This window comes from Monodon monoceros, unplaced genomic scaffold (assembly GCF_005190385.1).
Source record: "Monodon monoceros isolate NGI ecotype Baffin Bay Population unplaced genomic scaffold, NGI_Narwhal_1 Super_Scaffold_12, whole genome shotgun sequence".
Taxonomy (NCBI): Eukaryota; Metazoa; Chordata; class Mammalia; order Artiodactyla; family Monodontidae; genus Monodon; species Monodon monoceros.
Genome location: NW_021703768.1, coordinates 153937396 through 153961930, shown reverse-complemented (window position 1 = coordinate 153961930; position 24535 = coordinate 153937396). Strand labels below are relative to the sequence as shown.

General features: G+C 38.5%; 1 protein-coding gene across 2 annotated transcripts; it reads left to right on the top strand.

Moving 5' to 3' along the window:
- Positions 1–1331: 1331 nt before the first annotated feature.
- Positions 1332–12427, top strand: ZNF879 (zinc finger protein 879). 2 transcript variants are annotated; one of them, XM_029219201.1, is made up of 5 exons: positions 1332–1433; positions 2529–2595; positions 5426–5552; positions 6007–6102; positions 10212–12427. In XM_029219201.1, exons 2-5 carry the CDS (start codon positions 2563–2565, stop codon positions 11657–11659), a joined length of 1704 nt encoding a protein of 567 aa, XP_029075034.1. In that variant the 5' UTR covers positions 1332–1433; positions 2529–2562; the 3' UTR covers positions 11660–12427. The 2 variants fall into 2 exon arrangements, with proteins under 2 accessions (XP_029075034.1, XP_029075035.1); XM_029219202.1 differs by lacking the exon at positions 6007–6102 and having other exon boundaries at positions 10212–12264.
- The last annotated feature ends 12108 nt before the right edge of the window (positions 12428–24535 follow it).

Genomic DNA, 24535 nt, shown 5'->3' with positions numbered 1-24535 from the left:
ATAGTCATATATTTTCAGGAGACAATTTTATGAGCCCAATTCTTGCATCTCCTAATATCTAGAAAAGCACTAAGCACCTTCATGGTGATGATTGCTCCTCGTGACTAGCAGAAACCTTCTGCAAAAAAATATGTGCTTGATTGCATGTACTCCCCCTTCACCAAAATCACAAATATACTGACCTCCCCCAATACCTCTTTGGAGCAGTTTCTCAGAGCTATCTGAAATGCTGTCTCCCAGGCTATAGTCCTCATTTCGCCCCAAATAAAACTTGACTCACAACTTGCACGTTGTGCATTTTTAAAAGTCGACACGCCGTACTATTTTCCACAGCAGCTGCACAATTTTACATTGTCACCAGCAATTCACAAGGATTCAATTTCAACAAGTCCTCACCAACACTTGTTTTTTTCTGTATTATATTGTTTTTGTCTTTGTTTGTTTTGATAGCAGCATCCTAATGGGTGTAAAGTGATAGCTCATTGTGGTTTTGATTTGCATTTCCCTAATGGTTAGTAATGTGTATTGTTATCTTTTATCGAGACATAACAACCTATTTTGTCCAACTTAACTATTTTTACTTTGAAATATATTTGTCTTTGTAACATTGTGATCCCAGATTTCTTTTTCATATTATTTTTCCGGGTATATCTTAATTCATCTCTTTATTTTCTACCTTAAGGTACCCTTTGATTTTAGGTCTGTTTTCGTAAACCGTAATGGTGGATATTTTAAAAAGCATTCATTCAACACTTATTGAATACGTATTATTTGGTATGTACAGTGCCAGACAATGAGGATGCAGTTGTAAAGAAGGGAAGTACAGTCAATACTGGAAGACAAGCTTTACAATTTAAAGGAACCCTTTTAAAAGAAGTAAAGAGTGTCATGAAAAGGGCAATACTAGGTCTATGTTTTTGTTTTTACCCAGTGTGTCAGTTAAAAAATATATCTTTTATCATAGGCTACAAAATTTAGACAATTTTTTTAATTCAAAAATTTGTTAGATTCTAAGTTTCCTCAATAACCAATAAGGAGCAGCAAACTTCTAGTCGTCCACATTTTCTATTACATATTCACTTTTCCCTCCTACTATCATTGTCATCATAATTATGAATAAAAAGGGTGCGCCAGAGGACATGTGGTTACAGCAGAGGCTCCAACTTCCTCTGCCTTCTAGCAAGACTGCTTTTTCTAGCAAGACTCTAGCCTTCCCACCGTTGGCCCTTCTCGTACCCCGTAGAGTGCCGTAGAGTGCAGACGTCTGGGAAGTATAGTTCGAAAGGAAAAGCTCTGCGGTTCTCCTTTGCGCACGCGCATTTTTGTCCGGCGGCCTGGCGGCGGCGGCGGCGACAACAAATATCCCTGCGCTAGGTGTTCCCCTTGCCTGCAGTAAGGGCCGCAGCTTCGAGTCCCCGTCCTGGCGAGCCCAGGTACAGACTGCCGGTGAGAGTGGGCCCGGGGTGTGCGCCTCCTATGGCGGGGCCAGGACAGAAGGCCAGCCGCGGCGCGAGCCCCAGCTCTGGGCGTGCCAGCCCAGGCGGCCTTGGCAGGTGAACGCAGCCTGAGGAGGGGGCGTTGCCCGGGGAGGGGGCGTTGCCCGGGGAGGTCTACCTGCCCGACAGCTGGGCCTATGCCTGGGGCAAGGCTCCTGGAGAAACGGCACTCGAAAAGAGATTGCAGCAAGCTGTGCCTTGTTTTCAGGGTTCGTGAACCCTGGGGCGGTTTTCACCTTTTTCCGTTGGTTGGTTTTTTCCCCCCTAGAGTTTAAACTTTATGTTTATCCGTTTTTGCCAACCTTGTTTTTTGACATTGTTCTAGAGTGAATCCTAAGTGATTTAACTGTTTACTTTTTTGTTTAGAGTAATTTTGTACGCTTGCAAAGTTACTTCCGTTTTCTCTAAATTTTAAATTCATTTCTAGCCAACGAAGCTATTTCTTCTAAGTCTTGTATTTTTGGGGGTGTGGGAGTAGGGAAGGTGGATAGGTAATGTTTCCTTTTACGTTTAAGGAACTTTGATAACTCTTTCTTCGAAAGGAAACAGTTTCCAAAAACACAGCTAATTTTTGGTTGACTATTTCTGAAAAGGACATCAATTCTTAAAATGACTTTTGAAGAATTATTATATCATAATTACTATAGCTCAAAGTACCTAAATGCAGGTGTGTGGAATATTTATGTCATTTCTCTATGATTAAACATTTCTGTGAGCCCGGTGTGACTGCCCTTTACACTGTTAATGCATATCAGATAGTTCTAAGCCCTTAGTTTGATTCCTCTTTATTCATAAACCACTGGCTGAAAGGTAGCAGGCCCAGTGACTGGCAGTCTTCTTACTGCCCACTCCTGGTTTTGGTGATCAAGCACAGGGCCCCTCCCACTCAGGAATGCCTAGGCTTCCAGGTTCCTTCTGGTTTCCTTCTGAAAGGTGCTCAGTGTGTGGAGACTTCTTAACCTAGCCTAACCCTGATGAGGACGGGAGTGCAGACAGGATGGAGAGACCTCACAGTTTCTTTCAACGTTTCAGGTGCCTTCTCCAAGAGGAGCAGCAGGAGGGAGACATGGCCACAAGATTGCTGCCAGCCCAGGCTCTGGTATGTGAAGGCTTCTTTCTTGAACTACCTTCTGGGTTCAGAGGTGGGGAACATGCTTCATCCATTGTTGAGCTTTTCTAGGTAATGAAGCGCACTGAGGGACTAGAAGGCCTGGTAGTTGAGGAACTTCAGAAAGAAGGTGTTTCCCTTGCTGCAGGGCCAGTCTCGTTTTGAATTTTCTAGGTAACAGTTAGTGCGTGTTGACTAGGAAATGAATGGGCCCACAGGCCCCATGCCAGTGCCACTCCCAGAGCTTTGTGTGGGATCCAGGTCTGTTTTGCCTTGGGGAGGGCAGAGACGTGGGGAAGTCAGATCTTTCCATAATGCTAGGAAATCGAAGAGGAAGGTCTCTATCCTCAAGGTATTGAGAACCAGTCTACTCCAGTAATACCTGGTGAGGGTCCAAGTGATTTTCTAAGAAGATCCTAGAAAGAAGACCTCTGAGTCAGCAGGTGTGGTCAGGGATACTCCCTCCTATTGTGCGATTTTGCACATGCAAGCAGGATTAGGCTCGTACAGATGGTGAAAGGAAAAGAAGTCGCAATTTGGGCAGTGGCTTGCGGGGACAGATTCGGGAAGTGAGCCTTCCCTGAAGTGGGAAGCATCTGGTTCACAGTGATTTTTTTCCCTTCTTTGCCCTTTCACTTGGGGAACTATAATTAAAAACATAATCTCTTCCCAACCCAGGAAACCTTTCCACAAAGGTAGAAGAGAAAGAAAACACTTTTATTATTGAATAAACATTAAGCCAGAATGTAATGTGCATCACAGGCAATCCACTAAAGAGAGTGCAAAGACAGAAAACTCATTCTTATATAGGTAAGTGCTATAACCCAATTTCGCAATTTGGAAATTTGTCAGGTGACAAGTTAGGCCCATCTCCTCCCAGGAATTGGGAATGTTGGCGCATTCAAAGAAATGGTTGCCAGGTCCTTGAGGAAACAGTCCTGAGTTGTGAGACTGACAGATGGTTTATTTAGCTATTAAAAAGATTTACATACATTTGGTAAGGACGAAGAAAGAAATTCAGAAAGAAAATGGAGATTGGAGTGGGAGTCTTCTCACTTATTTCCAACAGCCTCTTAGTTTTGTTTTTGCCCTTATCAGTCAGAGAACATCCCTGGCCTTGTGATCTCCTTTCTGGGTTTTGGGGATAAAGAGAAAGTGTGGAAGTATTTCTGCCTCTAGAAATGTGTCCTAAGGAAATAGGCTTTGCACGCTTTTTTGTGATGTGCAGGGATGCTCAATCCAGAATTTTTAGGGTTACAAAAATGGAAACAACCTAAATGCCCACCAGTAGCTTAGTTACCTAAATGCCCACTGGTAGATTAGTTAAGTAAACCATCTAATAATCTGTAAGTAATCTATACAGTGAGATGCTGGGCAGCAAATAAAAAATGTTGTTGGATAAAGTTACCTGTGTAACATTTTATTTTTGTTTAAACTTAGAGCCATATTATCATGTAAAAGTCTGAAAGAACATACAGCAAGAAGTTAATAAACCTTGTTTCTAGTGGTAGAAAATTAGATTAACATTCCTTTTTCTTTTGCTTATTCCTAATTTGCTTAAAAAAAAAGATTCTTAATAATAAAAGAAAGGGGCCACTACTTTAAAAGAGGTGACTTGTGATGCAGTGAAGCGGGAGATGTTACTGAAGGCAAGTTCGTGTCCCTGATGCACAGTGAGGCAAAACTAACCAGAACGTCGGAGTTTGGAGTGGAAAAGGTTTATTGCAGGGCCAAGCACGGAGAAAGGATGGCTTGTGTTAAAAAAACCTTGAACTCCCTGACTGTTTTCGGGGATAAGTTTTTTTAGGGAAAATTTGGGGTGAGGGCTGCAGAGTGTGTGACTTTCTTCTGATTGGTTGGTGGTGAGGTAACAGGGCAGTGTTCCAGGACTCTTGCGCTCAGCCTTAAGTAACATCCTCTACCTGGATGGGGGCCTTAGTTCCTGCAGAAGAACTCAGAGATACATTGTTATGTATGTTCCTTGAGCAGGAACCAGGACGCTACTTTTTGGCTGCACTGTTGTTTCTTGACAACAGAAACAGTTTCCTTTGTTTGTCTGTTCCTTTGTTTCTGCATTCCCTCACTTCCCTGATTAGCAACTGTTTGAATATGCTCTTTGGTGTTCAGGAAGGTCTAGGAAGCTGAAGCCCTTTTTCTACAAACAAGAAATGGGGGACATGGAAAGGCTCTTTATATACAGGAGGGCCCCACAGGGTCCTGCTTGGTATCAGAGAGAGGTAGAACAAAGACTTCTGGGGGGGGGGAGAGAGAGTCCCAACTGCAGCCTTCTCACATGGCTCTTTAAACATTGTGCAGCTCACCACGCTGGGCCCGCTCCTGGGAAAGCCATGCTTGGGGCATTCTCCAAGCCTCCCTTACTGTGACGGTCAGTGTCCTCTTGCCCGGGACACAGATGGCCCACGGTGATGACAGAATCCAAGCACACCTATTCCTCCTTGAGTGAGTGTATTGGAGACTCTAAAACCTTCTAAAACCCAATTCTCATGTCTCACCTGTAAAATGAGTTTGGTCTAGGTGATTGTACATGTCCATGTCTAGAGTTCAGTGTTTCTGTCATTCTGATTTTATTTAATTATTTCAAGTGCTTTACCTTGTTTGGCTGCTGTGTTTCATTTTTCTGGGGACACAGTGCATCACTGACAGTAGGTAGGTGACAAATATATATGTGATCAGTAATTGAGGGGTAGTAAGGAAGTATTCAGCCTGAAATGCTCAGAACCTAGAGTGGTGACAGTGTTGCTGCCCAGTCATCCCACAGAGGGTATGGCCCTGGGTGAGCAAGAATGGGTTTCTGTTACAGGAGTCTGTGACATTCAGGGATGTGGCTGTGTTCTTCAGCCGGGATGAGTGGTTGCATCTGGACTCTGCGCAGAGAACCTTGTACCAGGAGGTGATGTTGGAGAACTACAGCACTCTGTTCTCGCTGGGTAAGGACCTTTCCTTGTGATGTAGAATCTGCTAGGGGAGCACCTTGGTGCCCTCTCCAAGGAGGACACTTGGAGGGCATGGCCAGGTTCAGCCCACAGGTGGACTCAGAAAGTAGCGGTTGCTATTGCCCTTGGCCGCCGGGACAAGTCTTGGCTTGGTAGAATTGGTGATGGGCATCCTCTCTGTGCTTTTCCTGTCTTCTGTCCCCTGAACTCTGTCCCTCTGGGTCTCACAGGAGGTTCCAGCTTAGAGGAGTGCACAGCCAGAGCCCTAACTTTCTTCCTGAGACCACCTCCTGGCCATCCTCTGGGAGCCCAATTTTAAACCCTTCTCAGAACAAATCTCTTTCCTCTCAACTGTCCCTCTGCCCCAGACTCTGGGGCTGGATCTGAGTGTCAGACTGGCCACTCATGTCTGCACCATGGATTCATTCTCTTTCTTGCTCATGAACAGGGATTCTGTTTTCCAAACCAAAAGTTATCCTCCAGTTAGAGCAAGGGGAAGACCCCTGGATGGTGGAAAATGGAGTTTCTCAAAGCACATGTCTAGGTGAGTGACAGTAATTGGGAAATGGGTATAGCATTTTCTGACTGCTTGGGCTTTGCTGATCAGTGAGGAGGCTGCACGCAGGAGATATTGATGAAGGCCCTCCTTGATGTACCAGGCCAGGTGAGAAATGCTGGGAAGGGCATATCCTCACTTGACCTTTTTGAGTACTTGGTACAGCAGGTTCAGAGGGAGAGTTGAATTCTTCCAATATGGGTTGCATTTTTGTCATATGTCCTTTGTAATTTGAATGCAGAATATGTAATGCAGTATGTAATGTGTAAAGGTTTGTGATTCATACCTTCCCCCTTTTTTCTTGCTTTTACTGGATTGATTATTTTCTTAAATTATTTTCTTTTTATGGTCTGAACAAACCTTTTATCACTACAGTGCATTTCTCGTTGTCCCATCTTGGGTTTTTGCTTTGACTTATCTGCAACTTTTTACACATGTTTCAGCTAAAAAAAATACAAAAAAAGAAAAAACAAACAAAAAAAAAGATGCATGTATATTTTGTACTATGCAAGAGAGAGAAAGCAAGGTTAGCAAAGTGGTAACAATTACTGAATTCAGGCAGAAGGTTTGCAGATGTTCAACATGGCTTTTTCCTAATTCTTTTGTGTGAAAAATTTTAAACTAATATGTTCCAGACCCTGGCTTCTAGGACATATCTCTCAATCTCTAAAATCCCTGTGGGTTGCTGAATCATAAGCTCTTGCTTTCTGTTCTACTTTGAATATTGTCTTTGTTTCTGACACCAGAGGATGGCTCGCTTTTTGAGTTTTGCTGCTTGTCCAGAATTTATTTCTCTTGATAGCAAGAGATAGCCTTTCTATGTCAGTTCAGTCTTGTGTTTCTATTCATGAACTCTGTCTTCAGATATTTTCCTTTGGTCTGACTAGAATATTTACTGAGTAATGTTTTCAGAAAGGTTCATGTGTACTGTATTTGTGCATGTCTAATATCAATTCTTTTACCTCTCCTGTGGGAATTATGTTTGGGATCTAGAATTCTGGCATCAGTTTTTATTCCTAAGAATTGTTCAGACTTTGCTCCACTGTGTTGGGGCACTGAGTATTGTTGATTAAAAGTCCTCTGGAGTTTTTTTCCCCTCTGTTTCCTGTATAGAAAACCTTTTCCCCCTTTTTTGTCTTCTGTCTAGAATATTATAAGATATCCTCTTTGTCTTTGGAATTCAGAAGTTTCATTAAGTTATATCAAGGAGGTTTGACTTTTTTGTTTTTGTTTTTAATATTATTCGGCATTCACGGGGCCCTTTGCTTTGAAGACCCAAGTCTTTTTTCAGTTCAGGGATCTTTTTTCTACCACATACTAAAATATATTCTGCCATATTCCATGGACAATTGGAGAAGCCTCACTGTAAGAATAACAATATAATAGAAATTCAATCAGAACTGTAGAAAATAAATGTATCTATTATAAGAACCAGGATGGTAGCCAAGGATGAGTTTCAAATTTGGCTGTGAGCTTTCTAGTTGGCAAAGAAATCATTAGTTTCAAATTGACTGTGTTCTTCTTTTGAAAGCATTAAAAAAAATTAATTATTTTAAATTCGTTTAAGGTGTGCATGGTATTGTAAAAAAAACAGAGGAGTAAAAAAAGGAGATTCACTTGACATTTTACCAACTGTGCTGAGCCATTGTTAATATTTTACTATTTATCTTTTCAGACTGTGAATATTTGTTTGAGTGTATTTGTACATGAGAGAGAAAGACACATGCACGCAGAGAAACAGATTGATTATACATATTGTTCTTGAGTTTGTTTTTAATTATGAATGTCATTCAATTATTTAGCCATCATTGAATAGAGGTCTACTTCATTGAAAGAACTCTAGTGTATTGTTAAGCCATATTTTATTAAACAATCTTCCTTTTGGAAATTTTAGTTTCCCATTTTTCCCTATTAATATTGCTGTCATGGCTATGGAATACAAAAGTAAATATAAGGGGAAGAAGGTCTGAATAATTATAGCACAAAGGTATGAGCATTATGATTAAAAAGATTTCTTGAAAAACGACTCAACTTCATTATAAATCAATGAAGTTCAAACTGAAGCAATGAGATACCATTTTTCTCTTTAATAGGGAATATTACCAAAGGTTAAGAAATACACATCCAGTGTTTTGCTACTGTTCTGAGCAATAAGCAATATCTTTAGTGGGACTTTGATTGGAAGTCTTTCTGGCTTTATTAAAATCAATCCCAGGCTTAGAGATTTATCTTAAGAAAATAATTCCATAATTGTGCAAAGTTGCAAAGATAGTGTAAAAGAATGTTTGTTATAACATGAGGCATTACTAGGAGTAACTAAAGCTAAATGACTCCAAAGGAGATTTATTAAATATGATATATTCATGTACTGGAATATTATGCAGCCATCAAAACGATGATGTCAGCCTACATTTATGGACATGGAGAGAGTTCATGATGTTTTTTTTAAGTGAAGTGGGGAGGGGGAAGTTTTAACCACTTTAATTTTTTAGGTAAAAATGTTTTCTTTATATACAGAAAAATTTTGGTGAGCTGAATTCCACATATAGCAGTGATTATATTTGCATGATGTGTTTATGGGTAAACTGTATTTTCATTTTTATAGTTTTCTGTATTTTCTTAATTTTTCTTACAATGATTATATATTTCCTTTTTAGTTAAGAAAATGAAAGCTCTTTCATAAGGTACATTCATTCCTTTTGAATCAGTGATCCCATTTCTTGCACTGTATCCTAAGTGATCAAAAAGGTAGACAGAAAATCATTTTCAAAAATGTAGTCTTCTCGCAGTATTTCCTATATGGCAGCCATCTCCATTGAGTTCCCCAAGCCAAAAGCTAGGTGCCATCATTCTTGAGTCTTCTCACTTATTCTGTACCCCCTATTCACAGGTGAACATACCTGTCATCTCTGCCTTTAAAATATCTCAGTGTGCCTGATTCTGCTACCATGCCAGTGCAGACTGCCATCACCTTCCTCCAGGAAGACTGTGGCAGCCTCCTAATTGGCTGCTCTATACCTGTCTTTGTTCTGTTTTCCTCTGCCCCCAATTACAGCCCATTTGTCACACAACCATCCCCCAGTGATCCTTAGAAGAAATTCCAAACACATTCCTATATCTTACAAGATGCCACATGATGTGGCCCCTGCCCACCTCATTTCCTCCCATTGTAGCACTCTCCCCTAGTTCCCTCTTGCCTAGGCCACACTTGTTCTTTATCTGCAAACACACAAAGCTTACTCCTGCCTTAGTGCCTTTGTAATGGCTCTTCTTTCTAGGTGGAATCATCTTTATACCCATGTTTTTTCATGGCTAGCTCTTGTGTGTTATTTAGATTTCATGTTTAATTTTATTTCCTCACCACCCAGTTTAAAATATCAGGTTGTTCACTTATATTACACATTGCCTTGTTTTTGTATATTTTCTTACAGTTCTCATTACTCCCAATACTTTATTTGGTTACTTGGTTATTGTCAGTGTTGGCTACTAGAATGTAAACCTTGTGAAAATTGGACTCTTATCTGGCATGTTCCCCGTAACCCTGAGTCTTGACCTTTGCATGGTAATACACAGTGGATACTCAGTAGATATTGTCTGAGTGAGTCAGTGAAGTTCATTACAACATTATGCATAGCACTCAAATGAGTCCCAGAACTTCAGTAGCTGAGGTCTGGTGTTTCAAAGAGCCTTTTAAGGGCAGTGCTTCTTCCACTTTTTGTTTATAGCCCCTCTGCAGTTTTCTCTTGGATTTGGCTTGAGTACACTGGTGGCTGACCTGGGAGATGAAGCTGAATAACAGTACAACCTGCTGTACACAGAAATGCTGTATACCCTGCTGACCTCTGCTTTGTTACTAGATCAGGCCTGGCTCTACTGGAAGAGCTGCCCTCTCAGTTCCTCAGCCCACCCACACATAGGTTTCTTCAGACCCTTTCCCACCCAGGCACCTCTTCCATCCTGCTTGTTTCTCTTGCTCTTCTTTTTTCATCCTTTTCTAAGGACTCCCAGGATACATTTGTTAGCCATCCTTGTATATGTTAATGTCATTTTTCTTTATTCTCAGTGCAAGAGAGACTTACATGTTTCATTTATTTTAGGATGGGAGAGCTTGTTTGAAACCACAGTTTCTGAAGAAGAAAATCAGGAAGTAATGAATCAACTCATAGGTGATGGTCCTTTTGACTTCAAGTTGGGAGAAATTTACATAAATGAGGAAAAACTAGAGAATCAGCAAGGCAAAAAGAACAGACCTTTGAGGGGAGTCTTAGTTACCATCAAGAAAACCTGTATGAAGGAGAAGAGCTTTACAGGTATTGACCTTGGGAAAAATCTTGATCTAAAATTATCACTTATTAGAAAACCCAGAATTGTTTCCAGAGGAAGGAAACCTTGTTCACAGCAGTATTCAATTCTATTTAAACAGCTGGGAATCAACACAGTGCGTAAGTGTTACAAGTGTAGTATCTGCGGGAAAATCTTCCTCCACAGTTCTTCTCTGAGTAAACATCAGAGAATCCATACTGGAGAGAAGCTCTATAAATGTAAGGAATGTAGGAAAGCTTTTAGCCAAAGCTCATCTCTAACTCAGCACCTGAGAGTTCATACTGGAGAGAAGCCTTATATATGTAGTGAATGTGGAAAAGCCTTCAGTTTCACTACATCTCTCATTGGACATCAGAGAATGCATACTGGAGAGAGACCCTATAAATGTAATGAATGTGGAAAAACATTTAAAGGTAGTTCATCCCTTAATAATCACCAGCGAATTCATACTGGAGAAAAGCCCTATAAGTGTAATGAATGTGGGAGAGCCTTTAGCCAGTGCTCATCTCTTATTCAGCATCATAGAATTCATACTGGAGAGAAACCGTATGAATGTAGTCAGTGTGGGAAAGCCTTTACTTCAATATCACGGCTAAGTAGACACCATAGAATTCATACTGGAGAGAAACCCTTTAATTGTAATGAGTGTGGAAAAGTATTTAGTTACCACTCAGCTCTTATTATACATCAGAGAATTCACACTGGTGAGAAACCTTATGCCTGTAAAGAATGTGGGAAAGCCTTCAGCCAAAGCTCAGCTCTTATACAACATCAAAGAATTCATACTGGAGAAAAACCTTACAAATGTAATGAATGTGGGAAAGCTTTCTCCTGGATTTCACGGCTTAATATACACAACAGAATCCATACTGGAGAGAAACCATATAACTGTAAGGAATGTGGAAAAGCCTTCAGTTCCCACTCAGCAGTTAATACTCATCGAAAAATTCATACTGGAGAGAAACCTTATAAATGTAATGACTGTGAAAAAGCCTTCAACCAAAGCTCAGCTCTCATTCAGCACCAGAGAATTCATACTGGAGAGAAACCATATAACTGTAAAGTATGTGGGAAAGCCTTTAGACAGAGTTCATCCCTTATGACACATATGAGAATTCATACAGGAGAAAAGCCTTATAAATGTAAAGAATGTGGGAAAGCTTTCAGTCAGAGCTCATCCCTTACAAATCATCAGAGGACTCATACTGGAGAAAAACTATAAGTTAAATGCATGGGGAAAAACCTTCCAACTGAAGTTAATTCCACATGAAATATCAAAGAATTCATCTTGGGGAGAAAGTCATGAAGATTAGTTAATTGTGAATTAAACTTCAGAATTTAGACCTCATCAAACATCAGAGACTTTATGATGCAGGAAAACCTTAGGAATATTAGGAAAGCTTCTATAAGATGTTTTCATAAATTCTTAAGTTATTACTGACTATAAAATAGAAAATTTGTCAGATCAAAGGGTTAGTATTTTATTTTCTTTCTAGTGATGTATGATAACAGCCACCAGCTTTCACAGGCATCACTGGGAAGCATGTTGATTTATGGAAAAGTGCAGCCATAAAATCCAGACTTCAGATTAATCTAGTATTCTATTTTTTTGAAACTGCATTTGAGTGTTACGCAAGCCAGTTGTACTAAGAAGAATGTATTGGAGAGGAAATGTAAGCAGGTGACCTGGAGCTACCTCACTGTCACTAAAATTTGTTTTTGTAAGAGTTTAAAAGCAACTTCTGTACTTGGTGGTTGTTAAAACTTTTGAGTTATTTCTCCCCTGCTTCCTAAGCCATTCACCTGAAAATAAAATCACTCTGTAAACTGCAGGTGTAAGTCCTGTGAGTTTTCTCCCCAACTATTCCAAACTCTGAATCAGATCTAAAGTCACATGATTTCAAATCATGGAAGGCATGATATTTCACTTGTTTTTCTCATAAGTTGATTACCTTTGCTGTATTAAGCTGAGAATTAGAGGTTGTTTAGATAACTGCTTTTGCAAGTTAATTTACTGATAAATGTTGTTAAAAATCATCTTGCAATGTAGCCATAGGGAGTATGACTCTTGGCTCCCAGGTTGTGCCTGCTTCCTTGAGTTCTCTGGTTACCAGCCACCAGTAAGGCCCAGGAACAACATGGAACTTGGGTTGTCCTCCTAGGAGGTCAAGTGAACAAGATAACTTTCACTCTTACATTCTACCTTCACCTCCATCACGTGATGCTCTCTCCCTCACACACTCTGAGGGCCACTAGACAAAAATTCAGGCTCTAAGTTCAGATGCTTTTTCCTCCAAAAAATGGGCTATGTCTTTTAACAAGTTATTTATCCCAGTAAAGCATTTCTAAAATGTGAACAATAATTTGAGCAAGCTAAAAACAAGTCATACTAAAATTGTTGAGCTTCACAGAAGTTCAGAGGTTAACATCAAGTTTTGCCAATTTTATCAGGAGTAGACAAGCAGTTAAGGACAGGAATACTCATTTCATTTTAAAAACTGTTAGTTTTTTTTCTATTTGCCAAGGTGCTAAAACAAAACAAAACAAAAACTCCAAAATGTTATTATTTCGGATGGAGATTAAGCAAAGCAAAAATCAGTGAATTCAGCTTTGCCTCCTAGGACTAATCAGTCTCACTGTTTCAGACTTGTGAGGAACAAACTCTTCTGGGTCATTTAGTACTCTACCTGCAATGTCTCTTTCCCAACAACCATTCTTTTAAATTCTCTAATTACCTAAGGAAAATTCCTAGGAAACACATAACTTCCCTATCTTAGTTTGGAGTGCTATACCAAAATACCAGAGACTGGGTAGCTTATAAACAACAGAAATTTATTTCTCACGATTATGGCTGGGGAGTCCAAGATCAAGGCACCAGCATGGCTGTATTGTGGTTAACCCTCTTCCTGGTTCATTTCTGGTGACTTCTCACTGTGTCCTCACATGGTGAGGGAGCTGTCAGGGACCTCTTTTATAAGGTCATTGATCTATTCATGAGGGAGGTACCCTCATGATCATCATCACCCAATGCCCCACTTCCTAATACCATCACCTTTGGAGTTGAATTTCAACATGAATTTTGAGGGGACACAAACTTTCAGACAATAGCATTCCCTAAGTATCAATAGTCCTAAAATCATCAAAAAATTAAATAAAATCACACAAAATACTAAGCCTAGTTAGTTTTAAGGCGAGGTCTATCAAACTTGAGTGTAACAGATTAAGTCTTTTGCAGGATCCTTCAGAGGAGATAATCTATAAGCATGATGATTCTAATATAACCCAGTACCAAAATCAGACAAGGAAAATACAAGACAGAAAAATTGCAGGCCAATATCATCTATCAACAGAAATGTAAAAATCCAAACAAAGCATTAGCAAATGTAAACCAAAGTACCTAAACATAGATAACACATGATAAATACAGAATTTTCATGGGAATGCATGGGTTATTTTAACATTAGCAAACTTACAGATGCTGTGCACTACCTTAATATTAACAGAAGTCCATATGTTCATCTCAGTACATGTAGGAAAAAACCCAAAATACTCAGTACCTACTCATGATAAAAACTTTTAGCCAAGCAGCAGTAGAAAGGAACTTTCTGACCAGATAAAAAGGTATTTAACAAAAAACCTGCTGAAAAAAATAATAAAAGGTTAGAAGTATTCATGACATGATGAGTATGGGGAAAGAATGAACTACCCAATAATGGTTCTAAGAAGCAGAAATGGTTCATGCACATACAAAAAAAAAATGGATGCCTACCCTCACCATATCAAGAGTTACATGATTTTGGAAGAATATGTAAGGAATAACTTTATGACCCAAGATAGGGAAGGATTTTTTTAAACAGGATACAAATAAGATATATAAAATGTTTATATTATTTGCTCACATTGAAATAAGGAACTTATGCTTATCAAACTATACCAAAAAGGAAATGAAAAATCAAGACACAAAACAGAAGGAAATCTTTCCACAGCATGCCCAATATGTTTTCTGGAAATTTTGAATAATTTGTATGGATCAATTAAAAAGAAAAACTTGGGACTTCCCTGGTGGCACAGTGGATAAGACTCCGCACTTCCAATGCAGGGGACCTGGGTTCAATCCCTGTTCAGGGAACTAGATCCCACATGCATGCTTCAACTAAGGAGCTGGTGAGCTGCAACTACGGAGCCTGCCTGCCACAGCTAAGACCCGGCACAACCAAATAAATAGTAAAAAATAAATAAACAACAACAACAAAAAAGAAAAAATAGAAAAAAGTGATCTGAATACATGACTACTTATTTCATAGAAGAGGAAATACAAATTTCGAAAAACATGAAAAGATGCTTAACTTCATTAGTTTAAAAATGTAGATTAGGACCACAGGCATGATTTTTAAAGTACACATGAGCAAATATAAGATGTATGACAATACTGAGTTTTGGAATGTATGTGGAATAACTGGCATTCATACTCTACTAGTGGGAGTATAAATTGATACAGGTCATGACATCTTGCAAAGTTGAACACCTGCTTGTTGTAATACACAGGCACCTATACATGCTACATAAATGTTTGCAGATGAGCACCAAGAATTATGTGTAAAGGCATACTGATCATAATAGCAAATATTTGGAAGTAGTCTTCTGAATGTCCATTAGTAGGAGAATGGATACACTTTAGAGTATTAACACGGTAAACAGCAATGAAAATTGATGAACCAAAGCTATATACAAAACTTTGATGAACTGTAAAACATGCTGAATTCTAAAGTCAGGAAACTACATGTGGTATATCATTTTTTGCAAAATTAAGTTTATACTAAGTGATATGTACATGTGGTGAAGATCATAAAAACAGCAAGTGATTGGATGAGACAGTGTTTTAGTTATTGTTAACCCCCAAAATGCAGAAGACTGCAAATAAGAAAAAAGAGTTTGTTTGAGGTCCTAAGAATTGCAACTCGAGAGGCATAGATTCTAGCAGCCACTCAAATATGTTCGGAGGGAAATACAAAATGGCTAGGGTTTATAAAAGCAACAGACAAAAACATCCCAGTAACATTATATACACGTTATTTTTAGAGAACTACAATTGGTGGCATTCAGTCACTTGGGGACAGCAGATTGGTTGCTAAGCTATGGTCTCGAGGGAGAAAAGAAAACAAGTTCCATAAAAAAATAAGTTCCAGATGGTCTCAGGATGGCTGTGTCAAAAGTTTATATTGCATCCGGGGGTGGATGTGTGTAAGTTCTACTTCCTTAGTGGCCTCCTGGCTCCATTTTAGATCCCTTTGACATAAGTAACTCCATTTTGTTGTTCATGGTCCACATTATCCACTACTGTGTAACAACTCTCCCCAAAATTTACTGGCTTAACAAGTTATTAATATCTGTCTTGGTTCCACGTTTGGGCTCAGCTGGGCAGTTCTTAGTGTGTCTAATGTGTTTGCGTTCAAGTGGCAGCTGGGGCTAAAGGCACGACTGGGCTTGATACCCAAGGTGGCGGGCCGTTGTTGATGACTGCCAGGTGGGAGCATGGTTGGGCTTCTGTGTGGCTTGAGCTTCTCACAGAAAGGTGGCTGGTTTCTGAGAGGGAGTGTCCCTAGAGCAAGCATTCTGAGAGACGTAGGTAGAAGTGGCAAATCTTATAACTCAGTTTTGGAAGTCACAACATTAATTCTGCTGAATATTATTGATCAAAAATTATTCACAGATTTGGCCCAGATTCAAGGGGAGAAGACTATAGAAGGGCATTAATACCAGGGGGCATGGTTCATTGGGTGAACATATTTGGTGACTAGCTACCACGTAAACACAAAATTCTGGATGGTAATTACCTCAGGGTGTGAGGCAAGGAAATGACTTGGGAAGGAGCAGAGAATTCCTCAGCTTGATGCCTGAAAGAGGCCCCCTTGTCAAGAAGAGGCTGCCCAGGCCAGCTAGAATGATGGCCAGTGTGTATGTCAGTAAAAATAATTAAGTATAAATTTTGGGTCCAACACTGTACTGGGTGATTTGAGAGAGAATAAAGCAGACATCTTCATGCCTGATCACCCTGGATAAAGTGAACATGTAGTTTAAGGTAAAGTTTAAGGAACAAATAGTTTAAGGATAAAGTTTAGGATAAAGTTTAAGATGTAATGACCTCAGATGTTGTACCAAGGGCTATCCCAAAGTGATTAACATTCTTCAGGCCACTGTTAAATTTAAATGTGTCTCATTAACAGAACCATCAACATCTCCCTCCTGTCTGCACCTTCCCCTTCTTATTCATCTCCCTGGATCACCAGAGGAAGAGAATATTGGTTCCTATCACAAGTAAGGAAACAGTAGTAAACCAAAACATGTGCATCATAAGAGAACAAGGCAAAGAAGTAACAATCATCATTAAGCTATCGATAGGTTTTTCTTTGCCTAATTTCTCTTATTCTCAGAGACTTGTTCAGAACCTAGGCAAAAGAGAAAAATGTCCATTTTCATAGCTTCTTAATAGGCCATTTTCAAAGCAGCCTGAAAAAGCAAACTATGCTTTAATTTTTGTGATAATTGACATGCCTGATATATTTACAGTGTTCAAAGTGATTAAATTATTTAAAATATTCATCTTTTCAAGCGCTTTGGGTTGCATTATCAAACATGTTTTCTCATGAAGAGATCTGTGAAATGAATAGATCATTTTATTTCTCAGCTGTCGCTCCGTTGAATTTATCAAATATTTCCTCATGATTAGATTTTGCTTTTTGGTAAGAAAGTCACCAGAGTAATATGGTATTCATCTCAGTACATTATATTATCACATTAGGAGGCTTGTGATGTTGAGTTAACCTATTCCTGGGAAATTTAACTTTGATCTGTTGGTTAAGGTGGTATCAACCTAATTTCCCACTGTAAAGTTACCATTTTTCTCATCGTAATCTTTAGTATCTTGAGAGGAAATCCTAGAGTGTATGCATGTATATTTTTACTGGTCAAACTCCCCTCCACTAGTTTTAGCATCTATTGATGGCACTTGCTGTAATCAATTATTATTATAATGGTTTCCAAATGGAAATTATCTAATTCCATCATTCCTTCTACACTTATTAACTGGCTTTCTACTTTAGGGAAGAGTTTTATCTTCTATTTGTTTCTATGACTCTGGAAGCACAGTTTCTTATTATATTCAATGGACTGTAATCTGCTAATATCATTATTTATTTTGATGCTGAAATTGTCACAGACTTGGCCTCTGAGATTCCCTGCAAGCTGGTATCTGTGTCCTTTCTGTCACAACAAGCTTGGAATTGTGTCCAAGATTTGTAATTCAAGTACACCTACTTCTTGCTGTGTAGCAAAGTATGATTTATTAACTAGATGACTTGAGGGTTGGGGAGAAGAATTGTGGGGTCAAAAATAAGTGGGGAGATTTTCTCTTTTTCTTCTGCAGTATCTTATATTTCCTCCTCTTGCTACTTTCCTCCTTGAAACATGGTTTCCACACCTCTATTTTCTGTTAACAATGTTCCCCCGAAGCATTACCTTCCCACTAATGCCTCCTTGCATCCTGCATGTACTTAAAAAAATTTTGTAAAATATTTATAGCTTAAAATATATCATTTAACCATTTTAACGTGTACAGTAGCATTGAGTGCATTCACAAATTGGGTGTAACTATCACCAAAATGTATTTCTAGAACTTTTTCTTCATCTCAAACAGAAACCCTGTACTCACTGAGTAACTCTCCATTTTCCCCTTCCCTCAGCCCTTGGTAACCTCTATTCTGCTTCCTGTCTCCAATAATTTGCCTTTTCTAGCTAGTTCATATAAGTGGAATCATACAATATATTTCTTTTTGTGTTTGGCTTATTTCACTTAGGGTAATGTCTTAAAGATTCATCCACGTTGTAGCATGTTATCAGAATTTCGTTCCTTTTTTAAAGGCTGAATAAAATTCCATTGTATGTATAGACCACATTTTGTTTATCCATTCATCTGTCAATGGATATTTGAGTTGCTTCCACCTTTTGGTTATTGTAAATAATGCTGCCATGAACACTGGCATACAAGTATCTGTTTGACTCCGTGCTTTCAATTACTTTCCCTATAGTTTTGCCTTTATAGAATATCGTATGTCTGGCTGCTTTTTCTTAGGCTAGTACATTTGAGATTTCCCCCATGTTGTTGTATCAGTATTTTGCACCTTTTAATTGCTGAGGGGTATTCGATTATATGAATGTACCACAGTTTGTTTATCCATTCTCCACTTGAGGAACATTTGGGTTATTTCCGATTTTTGGAAGTTATGAATAAAGCTGCTACAAACAATTGCATACAGGTTTTTGTGTGAACATTAAGTTTTCATTACTCCTCGTGTAAATACCTAAGAGTGTGGGATTGCATAGTCATTTGAGAAGTGGATATTAACCTTTATAAGACACTGTCAAACTGTTTTCCACAGCGGCTGCAGCATTTCACATTCTCATCAGCAATGCACAAGGGTTCTAGTTTGAATGTGGATTCTTCTACATCTTCACCAACACTTGTTAACACTTGCTATTTTTTTTTTATATAATAGCCATTCTAACAGGTGTGAAGTGTTATCTCATTGTGGTTATGAGTTGTGTTCCTCTAATGACTAGGGATATTGAGCATCTTTTAATATGCTTATTGGCCATTTGTATATCTTATTTGGAGAGCTGTCTATTTGAAACCTTTGCCCATTTTTGTTTTTTTTAACCATTTATTTAATTTTTTTAATTAATTAATTAATTATGACTGCGCTGGGTCTTTGTTGCAGCACACAGGATCTTCGTTGCGGCATGCAGGATAGTTTTTAGTTGCAGCATGCGGTCTTCTTAGTTGTGGCATGCGAACTCTTAGTTGCAGCATGCATGCGGGATCTAGTTCTCCGACCAGGGATCGAACCCAGGCCCCCTGCATTAGGAGCGCAGAGTCTTACCCACTGGACCACCAGGGAAGCCCCCGGCCCATTTTTTAATTGCATTGTTTTGTTGTTGTTATTGAGCTATGGAAGTTGTTTATATGTCCTGCATGTACTTTTAAGCGCTTACTTATATATAGTTCTCTTATATACCGTAAACTTTTGCATATTTTCACACATAGGCTGTACTTTCTCTTTCTGGTGGTGGTTTTAATATCAATTTTAGGAACATCACTACCTCTTCTCTTTTCTGTTGCATATCCTTTATTGTTTTTTTAAAGGATATGATGGAAGTTTTAGATTATACCACCATCGCTACCTCACCTCCAAGAATTACCTGAAGAAACATTTTTGTTATCCAATTTCCACAGAATTTCTACCTGATTTTTATTTCTCTTTATTCCAACAATATTCTTTAAGTGCTTATTATGTGCCATATCCAAAAAAGTTTGTTGTTTCTGTAACAGAGGAAACCCTTGTCATGCCTGTGGCAAGAAGTCTAAAAGCTGCCAGTGCTCCAACATTGGATTTGTGATCTCTGCTTCAGTAACAAGATATGGGCAAAGGGAAACAAGCTAGCAGAGCTTCAGTTTCTTTCAAGCAAATAGATTATACACAATAAAAAATTGTAGGTTTTCATGACTCACCCCATAAAAGTTGTGATGGAAAAACCAGGATAGAATTACACCTTGGATTCCTGTTTTTCAATACCATCCAGCCTGCACACTTCTTCACTTAGGTCAATGGGATTATTTTTTCTAAACAAATATTTGCAGTCATTCTTAAATGTGCTTGTACAAAAATCCTTTAAACTTCTATGAGTTCATACAGGACAGGAAGATATAAATAACTTATTGCATGTTTCTATCACTCAGGTTTGCAGTAGTATCTGTATGGCATTTTAAACAGTATACACCCTTGTGTCTCCCCAGTCTAGCCAGTCCATCATCCTCAATTCCACATGTACACAGGGATGGATGTTGTTAAGATCATCAGCTGATTAAGAGAATAAGATGGAAGAGGAGCTGTAATTTAATTTTAAACACTATGCATGTACTTCAATTTAGCCTTTCAAATTTTGAATAGTTGGGAACAATTCCCATTTTTCCTTTTCTAAAATTATTCTTTTTATTTCCCCATTGTACAGAAAAGGAAGGGAAGAAGGGAGGAAGGGAGAGAGGAAGGAAGGAAAAAAATAGTCCACCTTCAGTTACACCACAATGGACCCAAGGAACCTGCTGGGTCAGGATATTGGGTTACTTACTATTTCATGGATATCATATGCAGTGCAGACATTTTTTCAAACAAAGTAGACGGTCATTTCTTTTAAAAGGATAAACTACATTAGAAAGAGAAAGTGGAGAAGGATAGTCACTTTGTAAACTGGATTCTGTAAGCTTGGAAGATAAATTTGAAGATTCTTCCCTGAAAATGGAGAAAAGGACAAAGAATTAAATGTGAGGTTTGCACATTGTCATGAAAGCCAGACATCAAGAATAACAGTTTAATATGTTGCCAATGAAGAAAGCAGAAAAAAAAGAACAGAGTCTTATCCTTTCTTTGTGCCTCAGACAATAATAATGGAAAAAACCCAGATCAGAAATAAATGAAAAAAAAAATGAAGGAAACAATAGCAAAGATCAATAAAACTAAAAGCTGGTTCTTTGAGAAAATAAACAAAATAGATAAACCATTAGCCAGACTCATCAAGAAAAAAAGGGAGAAGATTCAAATCAATAGAATTAGAAATGAAAAAGGAGAAGTAACAACTGACACTGCAGAAATACAAAAGATCATGAGAGATTACTACAAGCAACTCTATGCCAATAAAATGGACAACCTGGAAGAAATGGACAAATTCTTAGAAATGCACAACCTGCCAAGACTGAATCAGGAAGAAATAGAAAATATGAACAGACCAATCACAAGCACTGAAATTGAAACTGTGATTAAAAATATTCCAACAAACAAAAACCCAGGACCAGATGGCTTCACAGGCGAATTCTATCAAACATTTAGAGAAGAGCTAAAACCTATCCTTCTCAAACTCTTCCAAAATATAGCAGAGGGAGGAACACTCCCAAATTCATTCTACAAGGCCACCATCACCTAGATACCAAAACCAGACAAGGATGTCACAAAGAAAGAAAACTACAGGCCAATATCACTGATGAACATAGATGCAAAAATCCTCAACAAAATACTAGCAAACAGAATCCAACAGCACATTAAAAGGACCATACACCATGATCAAGTGGGGTTTATTCCAGGAATGCAAGGATTCTTCAATACAGGCAAATCAATCAATGTGATAAACCATATTAACAAATTGAAGGAGAAAAACCATATGATCATCTCAATAGATGCAGAGAGAGCTTTTGACAAAATTCAACACCCATTTATGATAAAATCCCTGCAGGAAGCAGGCATAGAGGGAACTTTCCTCAACATAATAAAGGCCAAATATGACAAACCCACAGCCAACATCATCCTCAATGGTGAAAACCTGAAAGCATTTCCACTAAGATCAGGAACAAGACAAGGTTGCCCACTCTCACCACTCTTATTCAATATAGTTTTGGAAGTTTTAGCCACAGCAATCAGAGAAGAAAAGGAAATAAAAGGAATCCAAATCAGAAAAGAAGAAGTAAAGCTGTCACTGTTTGCAGATGACATGATACTATACATAGAGAATCCTAAAGATGCTACCAAAAAGCTACTACAGCTAATCAATGAATTTGGTTAAGTTGCAGGATACCAAATTAATACACAGAAATCTCTTGCATTCCTATACACTAATAATGAAAAATCTGAAAGTGAAATCAAGAAAACACTCCCATTTACCATTGCAACAAAAAGAATAAAATATCTAGGAATAAACCTACCTAAGGAGACAAAAGACCTGTATGCAGAAAATTATAAGACACTGATGAAAGAAATTAAAGATGATACCAGCAGATGGAGAGATATACCATGTTCTTGGATTGGAAGAATCAACATTGTGAAAATGACTCTACTACCCAAAGCAATCTACAGATTCAATGCAATCCCTATCAAACTACCACTGGCGTTTTTCACAGAACTAGAACAAAAAATTTCACAATTTGTATGGAAACACAAAAGACCCCGAATAGCAAAGCAATCTTGAGAATGAAAAACGGAGCTGGAGGAATCAGGCTCCCTGATTTCAGACTATACTACAAAGCTACAGTAATCAAGACAGTATGGTACTGGCACAAAAACAGAAATGTAGATCAATGGAACAGGATAGAAAGCCCAGAGATAAACCCACGCACATATGGTCACCTTATCTTTGATAAAGGTGGCAGGAATGTACAGTGGAGAAAGGACAGCCTCTTCAATAAGTCGTGCTGAGAAAACTGGACAGGTACATATAGAAGTATGAGATTAGAACACTCCCTAACACCATACACAAAAATAAGCTCAAAATGGATTAAAGACCTAAATGTAAGGCCAGAAACTATCAAACTCTTAGAGGAAAACATAGGCAGAACACTCTATGACATAAATCACAGCAAGACCCTTTTTGACCCACCTCCTAGAGAAATGGAAATAAAAACGAAAAAAAATGGCACCTAATGAAACTTCAAAGCTTTTGCACAGCAAAGGAAACTATAAACAAGACCAAAAGACAACCCTCAGAATGGGAGAAAATATTTGCAAATGAAGCAAGGATTAATTTCCAAAATTTCCAAGCAGCTCATGCAGCTCAATAACAAAAAAACAAACAACCCAATCCAAAAATGGGCAGAAGACCTAAATAGACATTTCTCCAAAGAAGATATACAGACTGCCAACAAACACATGAAAGAATGCTCAACATCATTAATCATTAGAGAAATGCAAATCAAAACTACAATGAGATATCATCTCACACCAGTCAGAATAGCCATCATCAAAAAATCTAGAAACAATAAATGCTGGAGAGGGTGTGGAGAAAAGGGAACACTCTTGCACTGCTGGTGGGAATGTGAATTGGTACAGCCACTATGGAGAACAGTATGGAGGTTCCTTAAAAAACTACAAATAGAACTACCATATGACCCAGCAATCCCACTACTGGGCATATACCCTGAGAAAACCAAAATTCAAAAAGAGTCATGTACCAAAATATTCATTGCAGCTCTATTTTCAATAGCCTGGAGATGGAAACAACCTAAGTGTCCATCATTGGATGAATGGATAAAGAAGATGTGGCATATATATACAATGGAATATTACTCAGCCATAAAGAGAAACGAAATTGAGCTATTTGTAATGAGGTGGATAGACCTAGAGTCTGTCATACAGAGTGAAGTAAGTCAGAAAGAGAAAGACAAATACCGTATGCTAACACATATATATGGAATTTAAGAAAAAAAATGTCATGAAGAACCTAGGGGTAAGACAGGAATAAAGACACACACCTACTGGAGAACGGACTTGAGGATATGGGGAGGGGGAAGGGTGAGCTGTGACAAAGCGAGAGAGAGGTATGGACATATATACACTACGAAACGTAAGGTAGATAGCTAGTGGGAAGCAGCCGCATAGCACAGGGATATCGGCTAGTGCTTTGTGACCGCCTGGAGGGGTGGGATAGGGAGGGTGTGAGGGAGGGAGATGCAAGAGGGAAGAGATATGGGAACATATGTATATGTATAACTGATTCACTTTGTTATAAAGCAGAAACTAACACACCATTGTAAAGCAATTATACCCCAATAAGGATGTTAAATAATAATAATAATAATGGAAAAAACCAGTTGCTAGATACAGGGAAAAAAATAGAAATACTTAAAGATACAGGAAGTAAAGGGGGGGATTTATAAAAGTCAATGTACAGAAATAAATAAACAGAAGAGGATTACCTATAAGAGAAGAAAAATCAAATTGGCCTCAGATATCTCCAGAAAACTAAGTAAAAGAGGCCCATGGAATAACTGAGAGGACACAAATAAAAACTAGGCTGTGACAATGTGAAAAAACCCAGAAATGTCAAGACCAAAAGAGGAAATACAGGAAGTGATGGTATAGACATGGTCAATAGAGAAACAGATTAAATATAAATTTAATTACAAATAAGTATAAATTATAAAACTCAAGGAAATTGCCAAAATTCATAGTTGAGAGAGAAAATGGAATATGGAAGTACTAAAATTAGATAGGCCTATTAGCTC

Excerpts from the sequence above, each read along its gene's own strand:
- ZNF879 (XM_029219201.1), top strand. The coding sequence starts at position 2,563 with ATGGCCACAAGATTGCTGCCAGCCCAGGCTCTG. Across the intron at positions 2,596-5,425 it reads TGCTGCCAGCCCAGGCTCTG|GAGTCTGTGACATTCAGGGA; the intron begins GTATGTGAAGGC and ends TTTCTGTTACAG. Across the intron at positions 5,553-6,006 it reads CAGCACTCTGTTCTCGCTGG|GGATTCTGTTTTCCAAACCA; the intron begins GTAAGGACCTTT and ends GCTCATGAACAG.